The 18,642-nt window shown below is 38.5% G+C and overlaps 1 protein-coding gene across 1 annotated transcript in view; it reads right to left on the bottom strand.

Moving 5' to 3' along the window:
* Positions 1 to 10,514: 10,514 nt before the first annotated feature.
* eipr1 (EARP complex and GARP complex interacting protein 1) overlaps positions 10,515 to 18,642 on the bottom strand; it is a 10,472-nt gene continuing 2,344 nt past the window's right edge. The window contains exons 3-4 of the mRNA XM_048597107.1: positions 15,841 to 15,973; positions 10,515 to 10,714 (exon numbers count right to left, since the gene is read on the bottom strand). Of these exons, the coding sequence (XP_048453064.1) occupies positions 10,683 to 10,714; positions 15,841 to 15,973 (165 nt within the window). The 3' untranslated portion in view covers positions 10,515 to 10,682. The remainder of the gene's footprint in view (positions 10,715 to 15,840; positions 15,974 to 18,642) is intronic.

Here is an 18,642-nt window from a genome sequence, read left to right as displayed (position 1 = left end):
ACATCCTGCCCTTGTTTGTTTACCAAAATGCGATGCCTACATCCCATGAGTAAATAAAAATAATTTCAGAATATTATTGGAAAGGCAGAAACACTGGACAGCTGAGTTTGCATTTATCAGGATTCAAGCTGTTTTTGGGAATCAAAGCTTACCATAAAATTACTGGTTTACTTTTTACATGGATTACGCAAGTAGATATTCTGTAGTGTAGCATGCAGTATGTCAGGGAAGTCATTACTGTAATGTAGGGAATGTTGTTTCTTGGCATGGGATTACCCAGGGCTATGCAAAATTTCATGTTTAGAAAACTACATTTTCTGATTTTTAGCACTGCTTTTGGAACAGAATTTTATTCATTACATTGTAAAATAGCCTTTTTGTTTTTAATGCAGTCACAAGGTACAAGTACTAGATGGAAAGAGTAGTATTTATCTCCCATCTTTAAGTGTCCTAGAGAGAATGGTAGTGAGCCTATACTTAAACACAGCTGAGTGACTTGCTGGGCTATTTCACTGGACAGTTCAGGGTCAACCACGCTGCTGTTTTCTGGTAACACTTGCAAGTCAAATCATGCAAGAACATCAGATATCTTTTCTTAATTGGTATTAGAGAAATAGATGGCATTTACGACAAATTGTTACACCATCAGTAATACTAGCATTTTATTCCAGATTTATTAATTAATGGAATCTAAATGCTCACAGATGCTGTGAGATTTTAACTCCTGTCCCAAGGAGAAACCGAGGAACTACAGACCTGTGAGTCTGACTTCGGCTGTGGGTAAATTGTTGGAGGTGACTATAAAAGATATGATTTATGGACATTTAGTGAGGCAAAAATTGATTAGGGATAGTCAGCATGGTTTTGTGCAAGGAAAATCATGTCTCACAAACTTGACTGAGTTTTTTGAGGAAGTTACCAAAAAGTTTGATGATGACAGACCAGTAGATGTCGTTTATTTGGACCTTAGTAAAGCCTTCAACAAAGTTCTACATGGTAGAATAATTAGTAAAGTTAGGTGACATGGGATTCAGGGTGAGCTTGACCAATTGGATTCATAATTGGCTTAATGGCAGGAGATAGAGACTGGTGGTGGAGGGTTGCTTTTCAGACTGGAAGCCTGTCGCCAGCGGTGTTCCACAGGGATTCGTTCTGGGTCCTCTTTTGCTTGTCATTTATATAAATGATTTGGATGAGAATATAGAAGGTGTGGTTAGCAAGTTTGTGGATGACACCAAAATTAGTGGCATAGTAGAAAGTGAAGAAAGTTTTCTAAGATTACAAAGGGATCTTGATCAAATGGGTCAATGGGCTGAAAAACAGCAGATGGAGTTCGATCTGGATAAATGCGAGGTATTGCTGTTTGGTACAACAAACAAGTGTAGGGCTTATACAATTAATGGTAGGGCCTTGGGTAGTGCTGTAGAACAGAGGGACTCAGGGGTGCAGGTACATAATTCTTTGAAGTTTGCATCACATATAGACAGGGTGGTTAAAAAGGCATTTGGCACACTTGTCTTCATTGCTCAGTCCTTTGAGTAAAGGAATTGGAAAATCGTGTTGAAGTTGTACAGGACATTGGTGAGACCTCTTCTGGAATATTGTGTCCAGTTCTGGTCACCCAGTTATAGGAAGGATGTTACTGAGCTGGAGAGAGTCAGAAGAGATTTACCAGGATGTTGCCGGGTATGGAAGGTTTGTGTTGTGAAGAAAGGCTGGATAGGCTGGGACATTTTTCCACTGGAGCGTAGGAGGTTGAGAGGCAACCTGGTAGAAGTTTATAAAATAAGGAGGGATATAGACAGAGTTAATGGTAGTTTTATTTTCCCTAGGATGAGGGATTTCTACACTAAGGGACACATTTTCAAGGTGAGGGGGGATTTAGAAAAGACATGAGGGGCAAATTTTTTACACAGAGGATGGTTCACATGTGGAATGAACTTCCTCAGGAGATGGTGGATTTGGGTACATTAAACATTTAAAAGACATTCGGATAGGTACATGAATAGGAAAGGTTTGGAGAAGCCAGGTATGGGCAAGGAGCGGGCAGGTGGGATTGTTCAGTTTGGGATTACGTTCAGCATGGACTGGTTGGCCTAAAGGGTCTGTTTCCATGCTGTATGACTGTATGTGTCTGGGCTACTAGATATCTAGTCCAGGTCTAAATACTGCAACGGAGGCTAAGACAGTTGCCTTACAAGCTCAAATCGCTGCCCTGGTGGCTTTGATTATCACTGTTCAACGAGGCAGCCAGAGTTTCACCGCAGTCTTTGATTTGTTCCCTTACAGATTGGATGATTGTGGAGGTACCACCTTGGGATTTTGGAAGTAGCTTCTTGGAGCATGAACTTCCTTCCCTTACAGTGGCACTATTCCTCTTCCCACTCTTACCACTCTGCTAACCTCACTATCAACCAGTCAGGTAGCCTGTTGCAGCTCAGGTAGGGACGATGCAGTCTGAAGCCCAGTCTTTTGGGCACAGAGCTGCTAGGGATAATCTTCCAAGGCCATCTGCAGTCTGCTTAATTGAAGATCTGCAACCTTCCATTATCCTTGCTTCAGTAACTGCAGCACTGAAAGAGACAAAGTTACATGGAAGGAAGGCAGGCAGAGCACAAAGTGATTTGTTTGATTTTGCATGCATTGATGACTGAACTGCTAAAATGAGTTCTGAACGTATGGGTTTTTTTGTGTTGTGGGAAAGAGGGCAGTGCAATGATCAGTGATGGAGGAAAGATTGAGAATCAGTTGTGATTACGTAAAACCTATAGGGCAAAGATAGAAGGGGGCTGTCTGCCTTGTAGCCTTCCCTCCACTTCTTAATTCTACATTGTCATACTTCATTTTGCTGCACTCCTATTTCCTGCTGCTCTTGCAACACAGTTTCTCATCTGATAGATTGTGCGAGGTCTGTTCGCTCATGATGGAGAGATTGTGCAGCATTCACCATACTAATGCTAGTCATGAAATTTCCTTAGCTGAATACTGCAAGCCTTCTCCAGAGCAGTGCAGGTGTTGTAAGCATAATTTGAGAACATTAGTGATGTTCTGAAACTTGCTTTGCAGGTATAAATACTGTGGTACAGAGTACTGGAACAGAATGAAGAAATTGTGAAAGTTGCCAGGATGATAGTATAATGCACCACCTATAGTGAACATCAACTATATATGGAGAGACCAAGTTTACCAACTCAGTTCTATGCTGAGGAAAAGTGCATTTGGTCAATAGCATCGTTTACCATTGCATGCTTATTCTGCCTGTTCATATCTGGAAAAAAAAAGACAATAAGAAAAATATTTATCTATGTGTAGAGAACATGAATAAAGTTCCCTAATGAATAAATTCCAAGATTTTGCATGCATATCCAGCAGAAACCTGCAAGGAGTTTGGCACATTAAAATTAAGAGTTACGATCACATTGATAGCTCCAGATAATGCTGTTCTTGCAATGCTTTGAAGCTGCAACAGTTGTGAAGCAATAACACCTTGTGCTTTAGTCTGTTGATGAGAAACAGGTAAGAACATTACTCCCTGATGGGTCTCAAATGCAATGACTTCCAGCTGTGTCCTTTTCCTCTTTCACTTTATAACAGTTTGTCCGATTTTGTGCGGCAGCGGTGGTTTCAAATCAGCATTGCATACTTATTCCTGTCATCATCTACCTGCTCAACATGCTGACAGTGGTCTTTCATGCTAAGTGTACAACTCTCTTTATCAAGGTGTATCCTGTCTACTTTCTATCTCAAATCTTTCCAAATAAATAACACATTTGTGAGAGCCTCATCATTATACCTGAAACCAACTTATTATGTTCATAAATCTGCAGCAATCATAGCTGATGAATTATTGTAATAAGGATATGTGCTTTGAATACATTCAAACTTTTATTCTGAAGCTTTATCTGGAAAAGAATATTAATCTATCATAGAATCTCTACAGTGTGGAAACAGGCCCTTTGGCCTTGCATGTGGATGATAATTTAGTTAAACATCTGAGATACCATTTTCTTACATGTTACATAACACTAAAATAATAGATTTCACATGGCTCTTACAATCCCAGATGAAATTTCCTGACTCATCTTAGAATCTGATTATGGATCAGCAACTTTTGTTTGCTCAAAGTAGGCAAAGTTTGAAACTCCAGGTATTCACTCAGAATAAAGCTACATGAGTACGCAGTTTTAAACAAACAAAATAAACTTTACTATACAAATTTAGAAAAGTAAGACAATTTATCAAACAGGTATACAACTTATACTCTAACATTAAGAATTAACATGGAGTTAAATATGGTTAACAGCCAAACTGTGGTCAAACACCCTCGAGAGCACAAACAACAAATGCAGCCAAGTCAGATATCATGAATTTCTCAGCAACCCATTCAGATGATTGTTAATCTGACTCAAAATTTTTCTTTTTTTTTCAAAGGACATTAAATCTTCACTTTTAAAAATCAATCCTTTGCATTTCCTCAAAATAACTCCTATTCAGTTTGGATATCTTTAGGCTTCTTTCTTGACCTGCAACCAGTTGCCAGGCAACAAAACTTAAACATAGAATGCACAAATGACTGCTCAACTTGTTCTCTCAAGTGTTCCACTGAATTCATTAGGCTGCACCTCAGCTCAATGAAGCGAACAATTCAGTTGAACCTTTGGTTTCTTTAAACTGGAATCTCATTTGTACCGAGCAAATACTGTTGTGCCCATCCTTTATCACAACTATCAGCTCACTGATCTGCTAGGTTCTGTAGCAGATAAATTCCTGTCGGCTCCACTGAGCTGTTGCCCCTTGGGTTCTAGTCCTGACTGTCCAGCAGCACAGAGCCAGCTGACAACAGTACTTTGCTTGAAGCTTCTTCCCTTGCACCTGACAAAAACAGTTGAACTGCTGTCCAATGATCCTTGAACTGATTTGAATAATGCATTAAAAATCTCACACCAAGCCTGCTCCTGTTCCTTGTTAGAATCAATGCAACCAGCATGAGAGCACTTAAATGTTACAATTTCGACAAACTGCCAAACCATCTCGCACAAATGGACGCAAACGAAATAGCTTTCATCAATTAATTTAACCTCTATTTGAAAATACCTATTACAGCACCATCTATAGGTGTAATGACTACAGGAGGTATTCATTTTGACTTTTTTTAAAAGTGAAATGTGCACCCCAAATACCATTATTAAAAAAGCCACATGCAATTTTTTTTAAAAATCATATTCTCATGATTAGACAAACGTTCTTTTTCAATTAAAACTTCAAGACCAAAATATGTAATACATTCAAAGAAGATATCCATCAACAAAATATTACAACTTTTGCAAAGCGACAGTTGCTGCAGATTTATTAATGAAGTAAGTAGATTTTAGATATAATAACAAGGACTCAGAAATTAGTCATTTAGTTGGAAACATGTCAGTCTCTTCTTTTTCCTTATTTTGATGTCCACTTTCTCAATACCAATTTCCAATAACCAACATGTTAGTTTAATAAGTTTCAATCTTGAATTTATTCTAAGTAGAAAACTGAAAAATTACTAGCAATATAATAAAATCTCCTTGTTTAACAGTGAAAGGTATACAAACGTTAGTAATGGCATTTTAATCATCACTGAATAAACACTTGCATGTTTATTGTTTTAATGCTAAAATTAAACAGGAAAAAAACTCAGTGCCATTGTGAATGATGTATTTGAAATCTTTTAAATCAATGCTGTACAACCTACCAAGACATGTTGCCATAGGTTGTGTTGTCAAGGTGACAAAGCAGCTCCAGGGTTTGTGGGTTGCTTGATGAATCATCAGGAGATTCATGACTGCCCGTTTCCAGTTCCTTTGGTATGCGCCATATAGCAGCACATGTCAGGACTTTACTATCTGAAGCTAAAGAAAAACATCAACAAAAATTTACTATCAACAAATCTTTTAATAAATGTAGAGAAAACAGAACTAATTGTACTTTGAGGCAAATAGCTTGAACATAAATACAAGGACTCAGTTATTTAATCACTACTTCAGCTGGCATATTACCTAGAAGTGTATGGAACAATTATCAACCTAAACTCCAATGGTTTGCATTCCATTCTGTAGCTCTCATTTGCACAGTGATACCTCCTTAATTCTGGACTTGCACACAAATGTGTAATCTTATGTTAATGATTGTGTGTATGTTAAGGTTAACTGCAATTAAGTAACGTGGAGGGTGCTATGGCACCATTTTCACAATCATCACTGGGATGAACAATCAGACCCAATGCTGAAAAGCTAAAGAAGTAATCCTTAGACACCCTTTTTAAATACTGATATCGCTTACGGAAATTAAAATTGGTCAAAATGATTGATAGATCGTAATGCATGTTTTCAGTTTTTTTTGCCATCGTCTTAGATGAGATAGCTTTAGAATTGCCATAGGGAATTACTTTAATGATTGCCTTTTGCAGAAAAATGTATCAAGAATATGTGATAGATAAAGGAAAATTAGCTGTGTCATGTGAGAGTGTTCCACTAGTCAGGATCCCCCGTTAAATTGGTCCAAGATGTCTGATAGCCCAAAATTAGCTATTGAGTGGGATGTTATGTAATACTGAAATAATCTAATCTTGTACAAAAAAGCTTGACATCTTGGATCTGATTAGCTTTTTTAACTCACTATTCAGCCTCAAACAGATAGACTGATGGTGGTTCATGCATTTTGTGTCATTCCAAATTTGGTTTTGGACATTTGTGTCAGTATGCTTCAATGCCTTGATATTCATAAAAGATATTCACTAAGTATTTAATATTGTACTAAATCAGGCCAACAGTAACTTAAAACTTCAGCTGCCAAATGATAAATTGTGAAGTGCTGAGTAATTCTATGTCGGTAGAACCATTAGTACAATGATAAGCATCATACTGAACCTCGTAGAAAAATTATTTTATTTGTAGCTTTATTCTCGCAAAAACTTTTGCAGATTTGAACTTATTGATGGACCTACTTTTAAATTGACCAAATTGCAGACATCACACTTAATATTGAATTTCGAATTAGATTTGAAATTAGAAATCCAAAAAATGTACTGCAGATTTTAAACAGGGAACCATAGGCATTTGCGCTGTAAATTTCATACAACTGCTTCCGAATGTATTCCCTGTTAAAGACAAATTTAATCTTTTGTGTTCCAGTCACCACTTCAGTGTTTTTATAAAAGTCTTATGATATTTGTTGCTTTCCTTCTGTTCCTCAATTCTCTCCTGAAAGTGGTTGACAGTGGGAGTACAAATCCTTGGGTCCTGGAGTCCTCTCAATTTATATCCCAATGACTCCTTCCATATGGACTTCTTGATGGTAAAAGCCAGCAGATTGTCTAAGCGTGGGTACCATCATAATGAAAAAACTGCAAGAACCACAGATGGTGGAAAGCAGAAACAAAAATTGAAATCGCTGGAAAAACTCAGCACATCCGGCAGCATCTGTGGAGAGAAATAACAGTTAACATTTCTTGTCCAGTGACTCTTCTTCAGAACTGATGGTAGCTAGGAACAAGTTGGTTTTTATGCAGAAGGTAGAGTGGTGGTGGTGAGGGGGTAGCAAGAGGCGCAAATGATAGGTGGAGGTAATCCCCAAAGAGACAGAAAATCAGTTAGACAGACAAAGGAGTGGCAAATGATCAGCCGAGGAGAATGAATAGCTGTTAATGGGGACTATTAGTGGCTGACAATGTGTTGTGCGTAATAGTAGACTATGTGGTAACAAAGCCTGGTATGTGGGGGTGGGAGAAAGCATAAGGAACATGCTCAAGCCCTAAAGTTGTTGACCTCAATATTGAGTCCAGAAGGCTGCAGGGTTCCCAAATGGAAAATAAGGTGCGCTGAACTTTGCTGAGTACTGCAGCAAGCATGAGACAGAGATATTGGCCAGGGAACAAAGTGGTATATTGAAGTGGCAGGCAATGGGAAGCTCAAGGAATTTTTTGTAGACAGAGTAGATGCTCTGTGAAGCAGTCACCCAGTCTACACTTTGTTTCCCCAATGTAGAGGAGACCACATTGTGAGCAGCTGCTTCACCTAGAAGTTACATTTGGACCCTTGGATACTGAAGAGTGAGGAAGTAAACAGTCAGGTGTTACACCTTCTGCAGGTGCCATGGGACTGTGAGGGGGTGCTGGAAGTGAAGGAAGAATGGACCAGGGTGTCCCAAAGGAAACAGTCCTTGCAGAAGGCTGACAAGGGAGGTAAGGGGAATATGTATTTGGTGGTGGCATCTCGCTGAAGATGGTGGAAATGCTATTAATGATCATCTAGATGTGGATGTGGTGGGATGTGAGTGAGTACAAGGGGGACCCTATCGCTGCTGTGGGAAAGGAGAGAGGAACTGAGGGCTGATGTATGGGAGAAGGGTCAGAAATGGCTGAGGGCCCTGTCAACTACTGTGCTAGGGAATCCTCAGTTGAGGAAGAAGATGGACATTTTGGAGGCCCTCTTGTCAAAGTTGGCATGACCAGAACAGATACGACAAAGACGAAGGAACTGGGAGAATGGAATACAGTCTTTATAGGAAGCTGGGTGTGAGGATATATGGTCAAAATAACTGCGGGAGTCGGATGGTTTGTAGTAGATTTTAGTGGCCAGCCTATCCACGGTAATGGAAACAGAGATCGACGAAGGAAAGGGAGGAGTCAGAGACAGACCAGTTGAAGGTCAGAACAGGATGGAACTGAGCAAAGAATTGGTGCCATATCAACAAAAAAAATGGAGAAAATGGACCTAATTTTAGAATTCCTTATCTGAGAGTTTCACGACATTACCGAATACATTTTAGTTAACCTTTTTCGCAACAAGAAAGAAAATAAGTAATTAGGAGTTTTGGACACCCAGAACACTGTAATGAGCAACCAGCTAAAAAATGGCGCTGCCAGAGCCCTTTATACTGTTGATTGGGGAATAGTGTGAATGAGAAATAAAGCTGCTTAGAAAATGCATTACAAATTGCATTTTTTTGAAGTATGAAATAGCTTCAAGTGTAAGGTTCTCCATAAACAAGATGTACAAGTTAATACTGTCCCAAATTAAAAATTGTTGTTTAATGGAGGAACATTGTAAAAGTATTTTCTGATGCCAAATATTTAAGACATCTTAAGTTATAAAGGTTTTGACAGTCATCATTTAATTTTGTACGAAAACATTTTACAAAAATATTTCAACACCTGAAATAGTATCTTAAGGTAAAACCAAGAATTAATATTTCCATATGATTCTTTGAAGGATTAACCTCATAGATTTTTGGTTTGATGTGACATATGTTGTAAATGTTTACACATCATGCTCGACTAGCTTTTGATTTCAAGGAGTTTTACCTGTTTTTGACTACTTGCCAATATATAAGAATACTACTTTGAAGAAAAAACAGATTTCAAGTCATTCCAGGAATGTCTTGGTAACATTTAAAATACACTTGTGTTTGTTTGCACGATACATCTGCTTTTTGTCCTATCAGATACAAGAAGCTAATGTCCTAGACTTTTTAATTTAGCTATTAACCACACACAGGCAGTTCATTCCATTTAATTTGATACTTAAGGGAGCGATGCTCTGCCTCATTTCATCCCAAATGTATTTTTAAATTTTTTCTTTAAAATTTACGGTTTGTTTGAAGGCATGCATTTCAAAAATAAATCTACTAACTTGGCTACCTATAAAGTTAACAGTCAATTTACCAGCCATCTTTGTCATTATTGCTACCTTCTATACTATGCCCCCATCAGATTCCTTGCTTTTATTTCAAAAATTTCCCCATGCACTCAATTTACAATGGATAGTCTAGTGGTAAGAAAACCTGCCTCATCATTATTAGCAGCAAGGAAAAATCAATGGAGCTGATCAGAGACAGTCCAGGCTGCTGCAGGGATAATAAGCATTCAGTGCCACAGGAGGAGGGGCAGAGAGGAATCAGAAAGCAAGACAAAGAACAAGCATAAATCTGGGGCAAGAAACACCAATGCAAGAAGCAAACAAATGTGAGCGAGAATAGAAAAAAGCAGCTGCAAAATAAAAGAGAAATAAAACAGAAAGGAAGAAGATCGAAATGGGGAGGCCAAAAGAAAATATTTTTAGCTATTTAAATTTATTATTATATTACTGGTATGCGCAAAACAAGATTTGTCTTGTTAAATTATTCAGAAAAATAACTCATTCTTCACTGTTAACATTCTTACATTGAATTCTGACATTTGGGGCATGTCGCTCCTTCTGGCCCCATCTGCCTGACATCCTTTCCAATAAATAATGAATGTAGAGGATAACCCCAAAGTATGGCAGTACAGCTTCTGCTTGGAATATTTTGAACTGCTAAAAATTAAAGATAATGATAGGATACTCAGAGCAGAAACTGTTTTTAAGGTAATTTCACATAAGTATCCCATCCCATCATCTTAGTATTTTAAACCAGAGAATTTCCAGTTGTCAATGATAATGTTGTATTTATGCTTGCAGCATTGTACAAAACACACAGATCAGTTTACATCACTCAATATATATTTCAAAGTATATTTCTTATTAATTACAAATCTCCTGATCTATCCAAGTGGATTCTGGATTTCCCGCACTCACTCCAAGCCTCAAGACTATGAGGGGGATTTCTGTTTACACTGTTCCCGAGATGCCAGAAATTGTGCTCTTTGGAATGGGGAGTTGCCTGCATCTTCAATGATCAGAACAGCACAGATGATTCAGGTCTGCCAGAAAATATTTGAGATACAGCTTTTTTATGCATTTTTTTTTAATATCCGTACTTGGGGTCTTAATCAAATGAGCAACAGGTAAAATATGAAACTTTCACATACATGAAGTTCAATATTTTGGTTATCATAACATTTCAAATTTAGCCAAAGACTTCATCAAACTCATGTAACAGAAACAGACATGAAGAGGCCCAGAAGCAACCCACAGTAGCACAAACTGCATGAGTATTAGCAAATCCAAAGTTTGGATTTGTCACCCCTCTGTTTGGTTTGGTGTTGTGTGGAACTCTGCCTACACCTGAACCCATTCACCCTCACTAGATAAAAGATCAGCTCATTGCAAGAGTGCTTTAAGGTAACTCTTGGAAGAAATTTGCAAAGAGTTCACAATTAGGTTGAAAAAGAAATGGAACTTAATATCAAGGAATTTGCCTACAGTTTTTGCCACCATTTATTTAATGAAATGCAAATGAAGGGCATAGAGTCCTACTGGGCTGCCTAGGAAGGTCTGCCTAGGCAGAAATGAAAAGGGCAAACTTGCAATTTCTCACTGCCAACTGGTGATAGTTTATGGCACGTTCAGACTTCAGAAGCATGTTAAAACTATCTTTTTGAAGTATGGTGAGTGGGAAGATTTGACTAATACCCACCTATAAGTGGTGGGTAAACATCTATGCTCCTTAAATTATCTATTAAGGTCACTGTGCCGATGTTGACTTAAACCTTCTAGTCAACAATCAGGCCACCACACCACCCTCTGGTACTGAGGCTTAATCCCGGTTGATGATGATCCCAGCAACACATCCAAGGTTCAGAACTCCATGTAGCATTTTTCAACCCCAACTTTCCAGCTGATGCTGCAGACCAAACTGTGGAAGAGTACCCTCTCCAAAGTAACAGCCTAGTAGCTGTGGCGCCCTTGATTATTATCATTTTTTAATATGTTTTCAGTAGTCGCTTTCAGGCATCCTCTATTCGCAGCTCACTTCTGATGCTGGTGTTGCTGAACTCAGTGATGCAGAGCCTCCTATTGATCCTGTGGCCTCAGCAGTCTGCCCACTGTTCTTAAATGCATGGTGATTGGGACCTGCTTAATGATAACTACGTCGAGTGTCAGCATCTTGCAGGGCTAGGATCCAGATACATTCCCGATGTCAAGGTTCTGGCTCCAGCATGTACATTTAGTCCCTGGTCTCTGAAATCCATCTCCTTCCACCCTTGACCCAATTTCTATGAACAACTTCTCTTCCCAATACTAGATGACACAGTAAGTGCTTTCCTTTCCTCAAATACTGTCCCTTTCCTATCAGATATTTCATCAACTCCTCATCAAAAAAAAAAACTCTTCACCACTCTGTCTTGGTTTTTGTTCGCAGAACTCTCTCATAAATTTTCCATACTCTCAGGTAGATGCTAGTGTTTCAGCAACATGGCTAGTTAGGAATGCAGCTACTTCTGGAGCACAGGTCTTCAGAACCAACACCAGAATTTTATTGAGACCCAAACTTTTTGCTGTCTGTCCTGTGCATGCAGTTGTTTCTTTGCTTCATGTGAAGTGAATCAAATTGGCTGAAGACCAGCATCTGTGAAAGTGATGGGCTCTCAGGAGGAGAAGGGAAGGATCTGGCTGAATGCAGTTGCAAATACTTCAGTCTCTGATTATTTCTCAACTGTCCATCACAATTATTGACTAATTCTAGCAGGTGTTCAAAGTTTTGATGTTATCTTTGCAAATTACTAACCTATTCCAAACTTTCTTTTGACTCCCAAGCCCTTGAAGGGATTTACTGCCTTCAAAATTAGTGCCTAATGAAGCCATTACCATGTTTAAGCCTCCTCATACAAGTTTCCATCTTACCAGAGCACTGAAACAGCCCCGAACAAAGTCATGCATGACAGCTCTGTGTCTGTGACCATGCTGTATTATATCCACTTAACTCTTTACAGCCCTTGAGATGTACCATCTTCTTCCAATACCTCTCCTCTGCTGTCCAGCCAAGTGCTTATACATAGTTCCTCTTTTACCTGTGCAATTCTAATCAATTCAGCTCAAGCTATGATTTCTTTTCCTGTCTCCACACCATTACCTCAGGAGAGGTATAAGTATATTAAGAGTAAGAGGATTTCCAGGGTAAGTGTGGGGCCTATTCGAGACCAAAGTGCCAAACTGTGACTGGAACCAGACGATGCGGGTGAGGTCGTAAATTAATATTCCTCATCTGTGAATACGGAAGGACATTGTAGCTGCAGATTTCAGTTGGAATGGTGAGATTCTAGAACATGTTAAGATTAGTAGGAGGAGGTACTAGATGTTGTGATTGACATAAAGGTGCATAAATCCCCAGGGCCAGATGGGATGTATCCCGACTGCTTTGGGAAGCAAGATTGCTGGGGCCCTGGCGGAGATAGTTAATACTTCACTGGCCACAGGTGAAGTGCCAGATGATTGGAGGATAGCTAACGTGGTTCCTTTGTTTAAGGAGAGCAGCACAGACATACTAGATAATTAAAGATCAGTTAGTCTGACAATGGTGGTATGAAAACGAGCGGAAAAATTTCTGAGGGATAGGATTAATCAACATTTGGAAAGGCAGGGATTGATCAGAGACGATCAGCACAGATTTGTTAGAGGGAGTTCTTGTCTGACTGATTTAATTGAGTTATTTGAAAAGGTGTCTAAATATACTGATGAGGATAGTTCAATTGATGTGGTTTATGTGGACTTCAGTCAGGTATTTGATATGGTCCCTTCTGGAAGATTGGTCCAAAAGGTAAGAGCCCATGGAATTCAGTACAAGTTGTCAAACTGGATCCAAAATTGGCTTGCAAGTAGGAGGCAATGATGATGGTGGAGGGTTGTTTTTGCAATTGGAAGCCTGTGACCAGCAGTGTACCACAGGATTGGTGCTGGGACCCTTGCTGTTTGTTATGTACATTCATGTCCAAATCATTATTGTAAGGTATAATTAGTATGTTTGCAAATGACACAGAAACCAGTGTTGTTGTTGATAGTGAGGAGGATGTGGTTTTGGGCTACATTTTGAAGGAAGCCTTATTACAACTTTATAAAACATGGGTTAGACCACAGATGGAACACTGTGTGTAGTCCCGGTTGCCACACTATCAGAAGGATGTGATTGAAGTGGACAGGGCACAGAGGAGATTTGCCAGGATGTTGCCTGAGATGAACAGTGCCACTTATGAGCAAAGACTGGATAAGCTGGATTTGTTTTCCTTGGAGAAGAGGATAGGGCATCTGATTGAGCAATACAAAATTATGAGCTGCATAGGCAGGTTGATAGTGAGAATCTGTTCCCCATGGCAGACTTGTCTAAGACCAGATGGCAGAAGTTTAAGATGAGGTGCTAGCGGTTTAGACAGGATCTGAGAGTGTGGAAGAAATATGGAATATACTGCCTGAGAGGGAGGTACTCTTGCAACACTTAAGAAACACCTGGATGAGCGTTTAAAATGTCAGGGCATTGGAGGAAATGGACCAAGTCCAGGTAAATGTGATTAGTTTGATGTTTTCTGGCATAGACATGGTGCTCTATGTCTCCGAGATCTCCATGGATTTATCCTTCATCTCCCTCATCCTCATCAACATGCGGCACTTTGATGATACCAGCCACAGTCACTAGTTAGTTTCTAGGCTGATGACATCCCGTAATGCCTCTCCATAATCTCTCAGTCCCTCTACAGTCTTAGTGTTGTTGATGTTTTGCCCAATATCCAGTTTTGCAACAGCCGCATTTTGCTACAATGAAACATTCAAAACAAAGAAAGCAATGGTCTTTGGCGACTACAAACTCTGTGCTCTTGCTGGTGATGTTATTATCTTCACAATCACTGACTCAGGATAACCCAGATTGTTTGTAATGTCAGTCCTATTTAATCCCTTACCTTCAATCACAAAGACAATATATTTACATCAGTGAAACATTATCTCATGCTGCCCTTGATTTAGCTCATCAACAAAAGTTTAATCAATGACATGACTATTCTAAAGTGAATCTGGACAGCTTCTGTTCCTCCTTGCTATAGCTCATTCTAAGCTCAACTACTGGTGTTCTATTACACAGTAAATCTCATGAGTCTATTTTTTGTATACTTGCTGCCAGAAACTGACTCCAAGGCCTCCAATGTAAAGTATTTACATATACACATATTCAAATCTCTTTACAGTGTCCTATCTCTGGAACATTCTCCAATTCTTTAATTTGATTCAATGGCACAAAACATTGTAACTTCATGCTTCAAAATGACACTACACTTTATCTCTACAACCTGCTGAAGATGTATGTCAAAACATTACAGTTAACTGGCATACCAGCACAATCTAACATGGAATGGCAGCCTGCAAGTTAATGGCTGCAGGCTACAGAGTTTGAGGTGATGAATTTTCAATCTTCACCGGGCAAATGAGGAAGAATAAAACTTAAACTTCAATGGCAATTAAATTTGGCACTATCTGCAATATCGGGAGCACATGAGGAAGCTCCGCAGTTGCTAAGCTCCTTATTTCTTTAAAGATAAAGTTTAAAAGAGGTAAGTTGCATGCTGTTACTGCACTCATTTAAATTCTGGTAACTAGCCATCACTTGAATGTCAACGTTCGGTCACTGGATGTTTTACACTTCATTATTAATTAACATATTGGTCACAACTCTGCCTGTACAACCCTTGAAGCTCAAACACTGCAATCACAGCTTAAGACATGACAAGATTGCAAGCAGCGTTGTGGCTTTCTGTAAGTGTGCTTCATTTGAAATAACTTTAAATTTATCATCTCCTCTTGGAAAGCAGAATTGCTTCCGATTCAATATAAAGTTTTTTATAGAAAACGATAGTTTTCTGAATATCCATTTATGAGTGAGGCATTAGAAATGTTAAGCAAAAATTTAAAAACTAAGTGAGCTAAACTTATAAAATAAAGAACTTGACAGAAACAACTTACAAAATATAGCAAAGGAAAATAGTGCATAATCTCTTCAGTTTTGTTTCATTTATTGAACGTCCATGTTTATGAAATGCAAAAGGTGCGGAACACACTCCCCCATTTTAAAATGTAGCTTATTTCATCCAACAAATCAAAGGACAAATCAATCTACTACACTTACTTTTATTGTAGCAAGTTGCAAGAACTCCTTTATCTGCAGGGCTGGTACTCATGTGCCATATTTCTCCTACTTGATGCAGAAGGACGTTCTTGTTAATAATGTTATTTTCATCATCAAAATCTATGATGTGAATCTAAAAACATAATCCACATCCATAAATTAGTAATGAAATACTGACTGTCAGATTTTTTAAAAACCAATTACACTCTAAATTAAGGTTTGGAGCATGAGGCACTTTGATCAATAGCATCCTTGGGGTACAGGGTGTGTTTCAAGAACAAGTCAGGAGTCTGAGGAAAAGAAGAATGGTTTCATGGGGTGGTGCGCCGAAGCTGCAAGTCATTGTTCCGGTCAAGGATAATTTCATCAATATACATGGTACGAAAGAGTTCTTCAAAGGCTGATTCTGTCATTTTGATCGAACAATTTCATCTCATACCTATATAAAGAATACATCTTCCTGCTTTTTTATTCTCACACAAATGACAAGTACATGTTTTTTTTTAAATGGGGAGGCTATTCTTATTTACCTTACTTTCCACGTTAATATTTTCCGCTCCTCTTTTGAAGGCAATGATATTTTCCTGAGATACAATTCCTCAACCACGATCACCACCCTTGCATGCTTCCCTCAAGTGGCAATTGCTTATAAGTAATGTACAATCCCAGACAGTGGTTGGATATTTATTTCTGTTCTTGCACAGACATGCATTTCCAGCTGGGTCTGTTGGTTAGCAGTTATGAGTAGGATCACAGGCTGTTTTGCAATTCCCCAACTCTTTGACACTCGGAACATTTGTGATCTGGCTCTTACTCCAGAGAAGATCAATGCTAAAAATCTTGGCTTACATGAATTTGAATGGGTTGGAGACAATGGAACAAATTTTTTTAACATTGCTATCGGATAGGCAGTAATATACATGCTGATGGATATTACATGCCTATTTTGGAAACTGTGATTTTCAGTCCATTGAATGCAAAATTCCACAACTTCCTATTTTGCTACTCATTTTTGTATTTATGATATAATTTATTGGGGGGGGACAGCTTCCAGTGCCTACACCCAGGTGCATTGATTATATCATCACAGCAAATATCAGAAAACTGGATGGGTTTCGTCGCACACTTACAACGAAACTCTATGAATTGTCTTTCAAAAAGGAAATCAGGTTCCTTGAAAGTCAAATGTTCAGATGAGCATAATTTTCTGATATTTGCTTTACGCAAGAAGTCCAGGTTGCAGACCCACGTAAATCTTCCCTCCCAGGATTTCTGAAGAGCAAGTACATAAGTAAAACATTTAAGGTAAGAAAAATATATGATCAATAATGTGTTGCCACTCAGTCTAACTGCCAAAACCCCATTAAAGTTGTGCAGGAGCCATACAGGTTATACCAAGAGTACTGCACTCTTCTAGTCAGTGAGACACATGGGGAACATTCAAGCTGTGGAAACTTTCTCATCTGTCACATGATAGAACTAAGTTGTCAGAAAGGGTTTGAAAAACTCAGACTTTAAGGGGGCTTTTTATAAAGCATGATATTAAGTGGAATAGAAAACATTAATCCCGAGCACTACTTCATGCTAAAATGTAATTGAAGACATACATACAAACCAGGAAAATGCAGATTCAGCACTAATATCAGACAGCGTTTGAAAACAGTGATTAACCCATGCAAGGACTTCCCGGCTATAGTGGAGACACTGTTGAGGAAGACTGTGGGTTTCCTTGAAAAGATATGCTGGATGAGTTACGTGGACTTCCTCACCTTTATTCATCTTTGTGAAGTGAAGAGGTCGGCTTTGAATGCATGCCACTCCTTCTAGTCACTAATGTCACCAAGTTATATACAAAATTTTTAAAAATATTGTAATGGGATATAGGTGTTACTGGTTAATCCAGAATTTATTGCCCATCCTAATTGCCCTTGACAATGTGGTGATAAGCTATCTTTTTGACTAACTCAATACAGAAGGTGTAGCACATTGTTACTCTGAAGGGTGTTTCAGGTGCTTAAACTCTGCAACAGTGGTAAAATGTGGCTTGGAAGAAAAGTTGGATGTGGTGATATCATGATAGAATTTAACACTGTTTGAAAGAGACTTGGAAGAGTCAAAAACCAAGGGTTTACATTTAATACTGACTCAGGAATCCTTTAAAAATGGCAGACAGGACTCAGTTTTGTGATTCTTGACCCCATTCCAAATTCTGCCAATTTTCACCGGCACGGAATAAAGGTGCATTAGAGAAGAAAAAAAAGTTTTAAGCCCAGGAGGTCAGTGGGATTACTGTAAATGGGTAATGCAGAGTAAAATGAATCAGTGGAGATTTTATGATCTGAATGGTGTGTTTCCATGGTCTGGTATTATAAATTTCTATATGTCTAAGTAAGTGTATAATACATTAAAGAACAACTTCTTTCTCCCGATTAGTTGTACAATCAGTAAACTGAAATTCATTGCTAAACGTCTCCAACAAAATTGCTTCACTGGGTATGGCCCAAATTAGATCACTTTATCCCATATAAAGTTTTGAAATTAGCAGTACATTAGAGAGTGGCAGGAGTAGTGTGATCAAAGCATATTTAACACTTTTCACCCAGATCCCATCATTCAATCAATTTATTATCCTTGTTTTTAGATTAAGAATTTATAACTTCAAATCAAAACATTCATCTTGAAACCAGAATGAATTTGTAAATTATGAATGTCTACTTTAATTAAAGGGAATCCTAGATGCATTTTGCATATCAGATAATCACATAAATAAGCTATAAATAATTTTTTGTATTCACAATAATT

Source organism: Rhincodon typus, chromosome 5 (genome assembly GCF_021869965.1).
Source record: "Rhincodon typus isolate 14 chromosome 5, sRhiTyp1.1, whole genome shotgun sequence".
Lineage (NCBI taxonomy): Eukaryota > Metazoa > Chordata > Chondrichthyes > Orectolobiformes > Rhincodontidae > Rhincodon > Rhincodon typus.
Note: the sequence above shows the minus strand (reverse complement) of the source record. Positions and strands in the feature narration are given on the sequence as shown.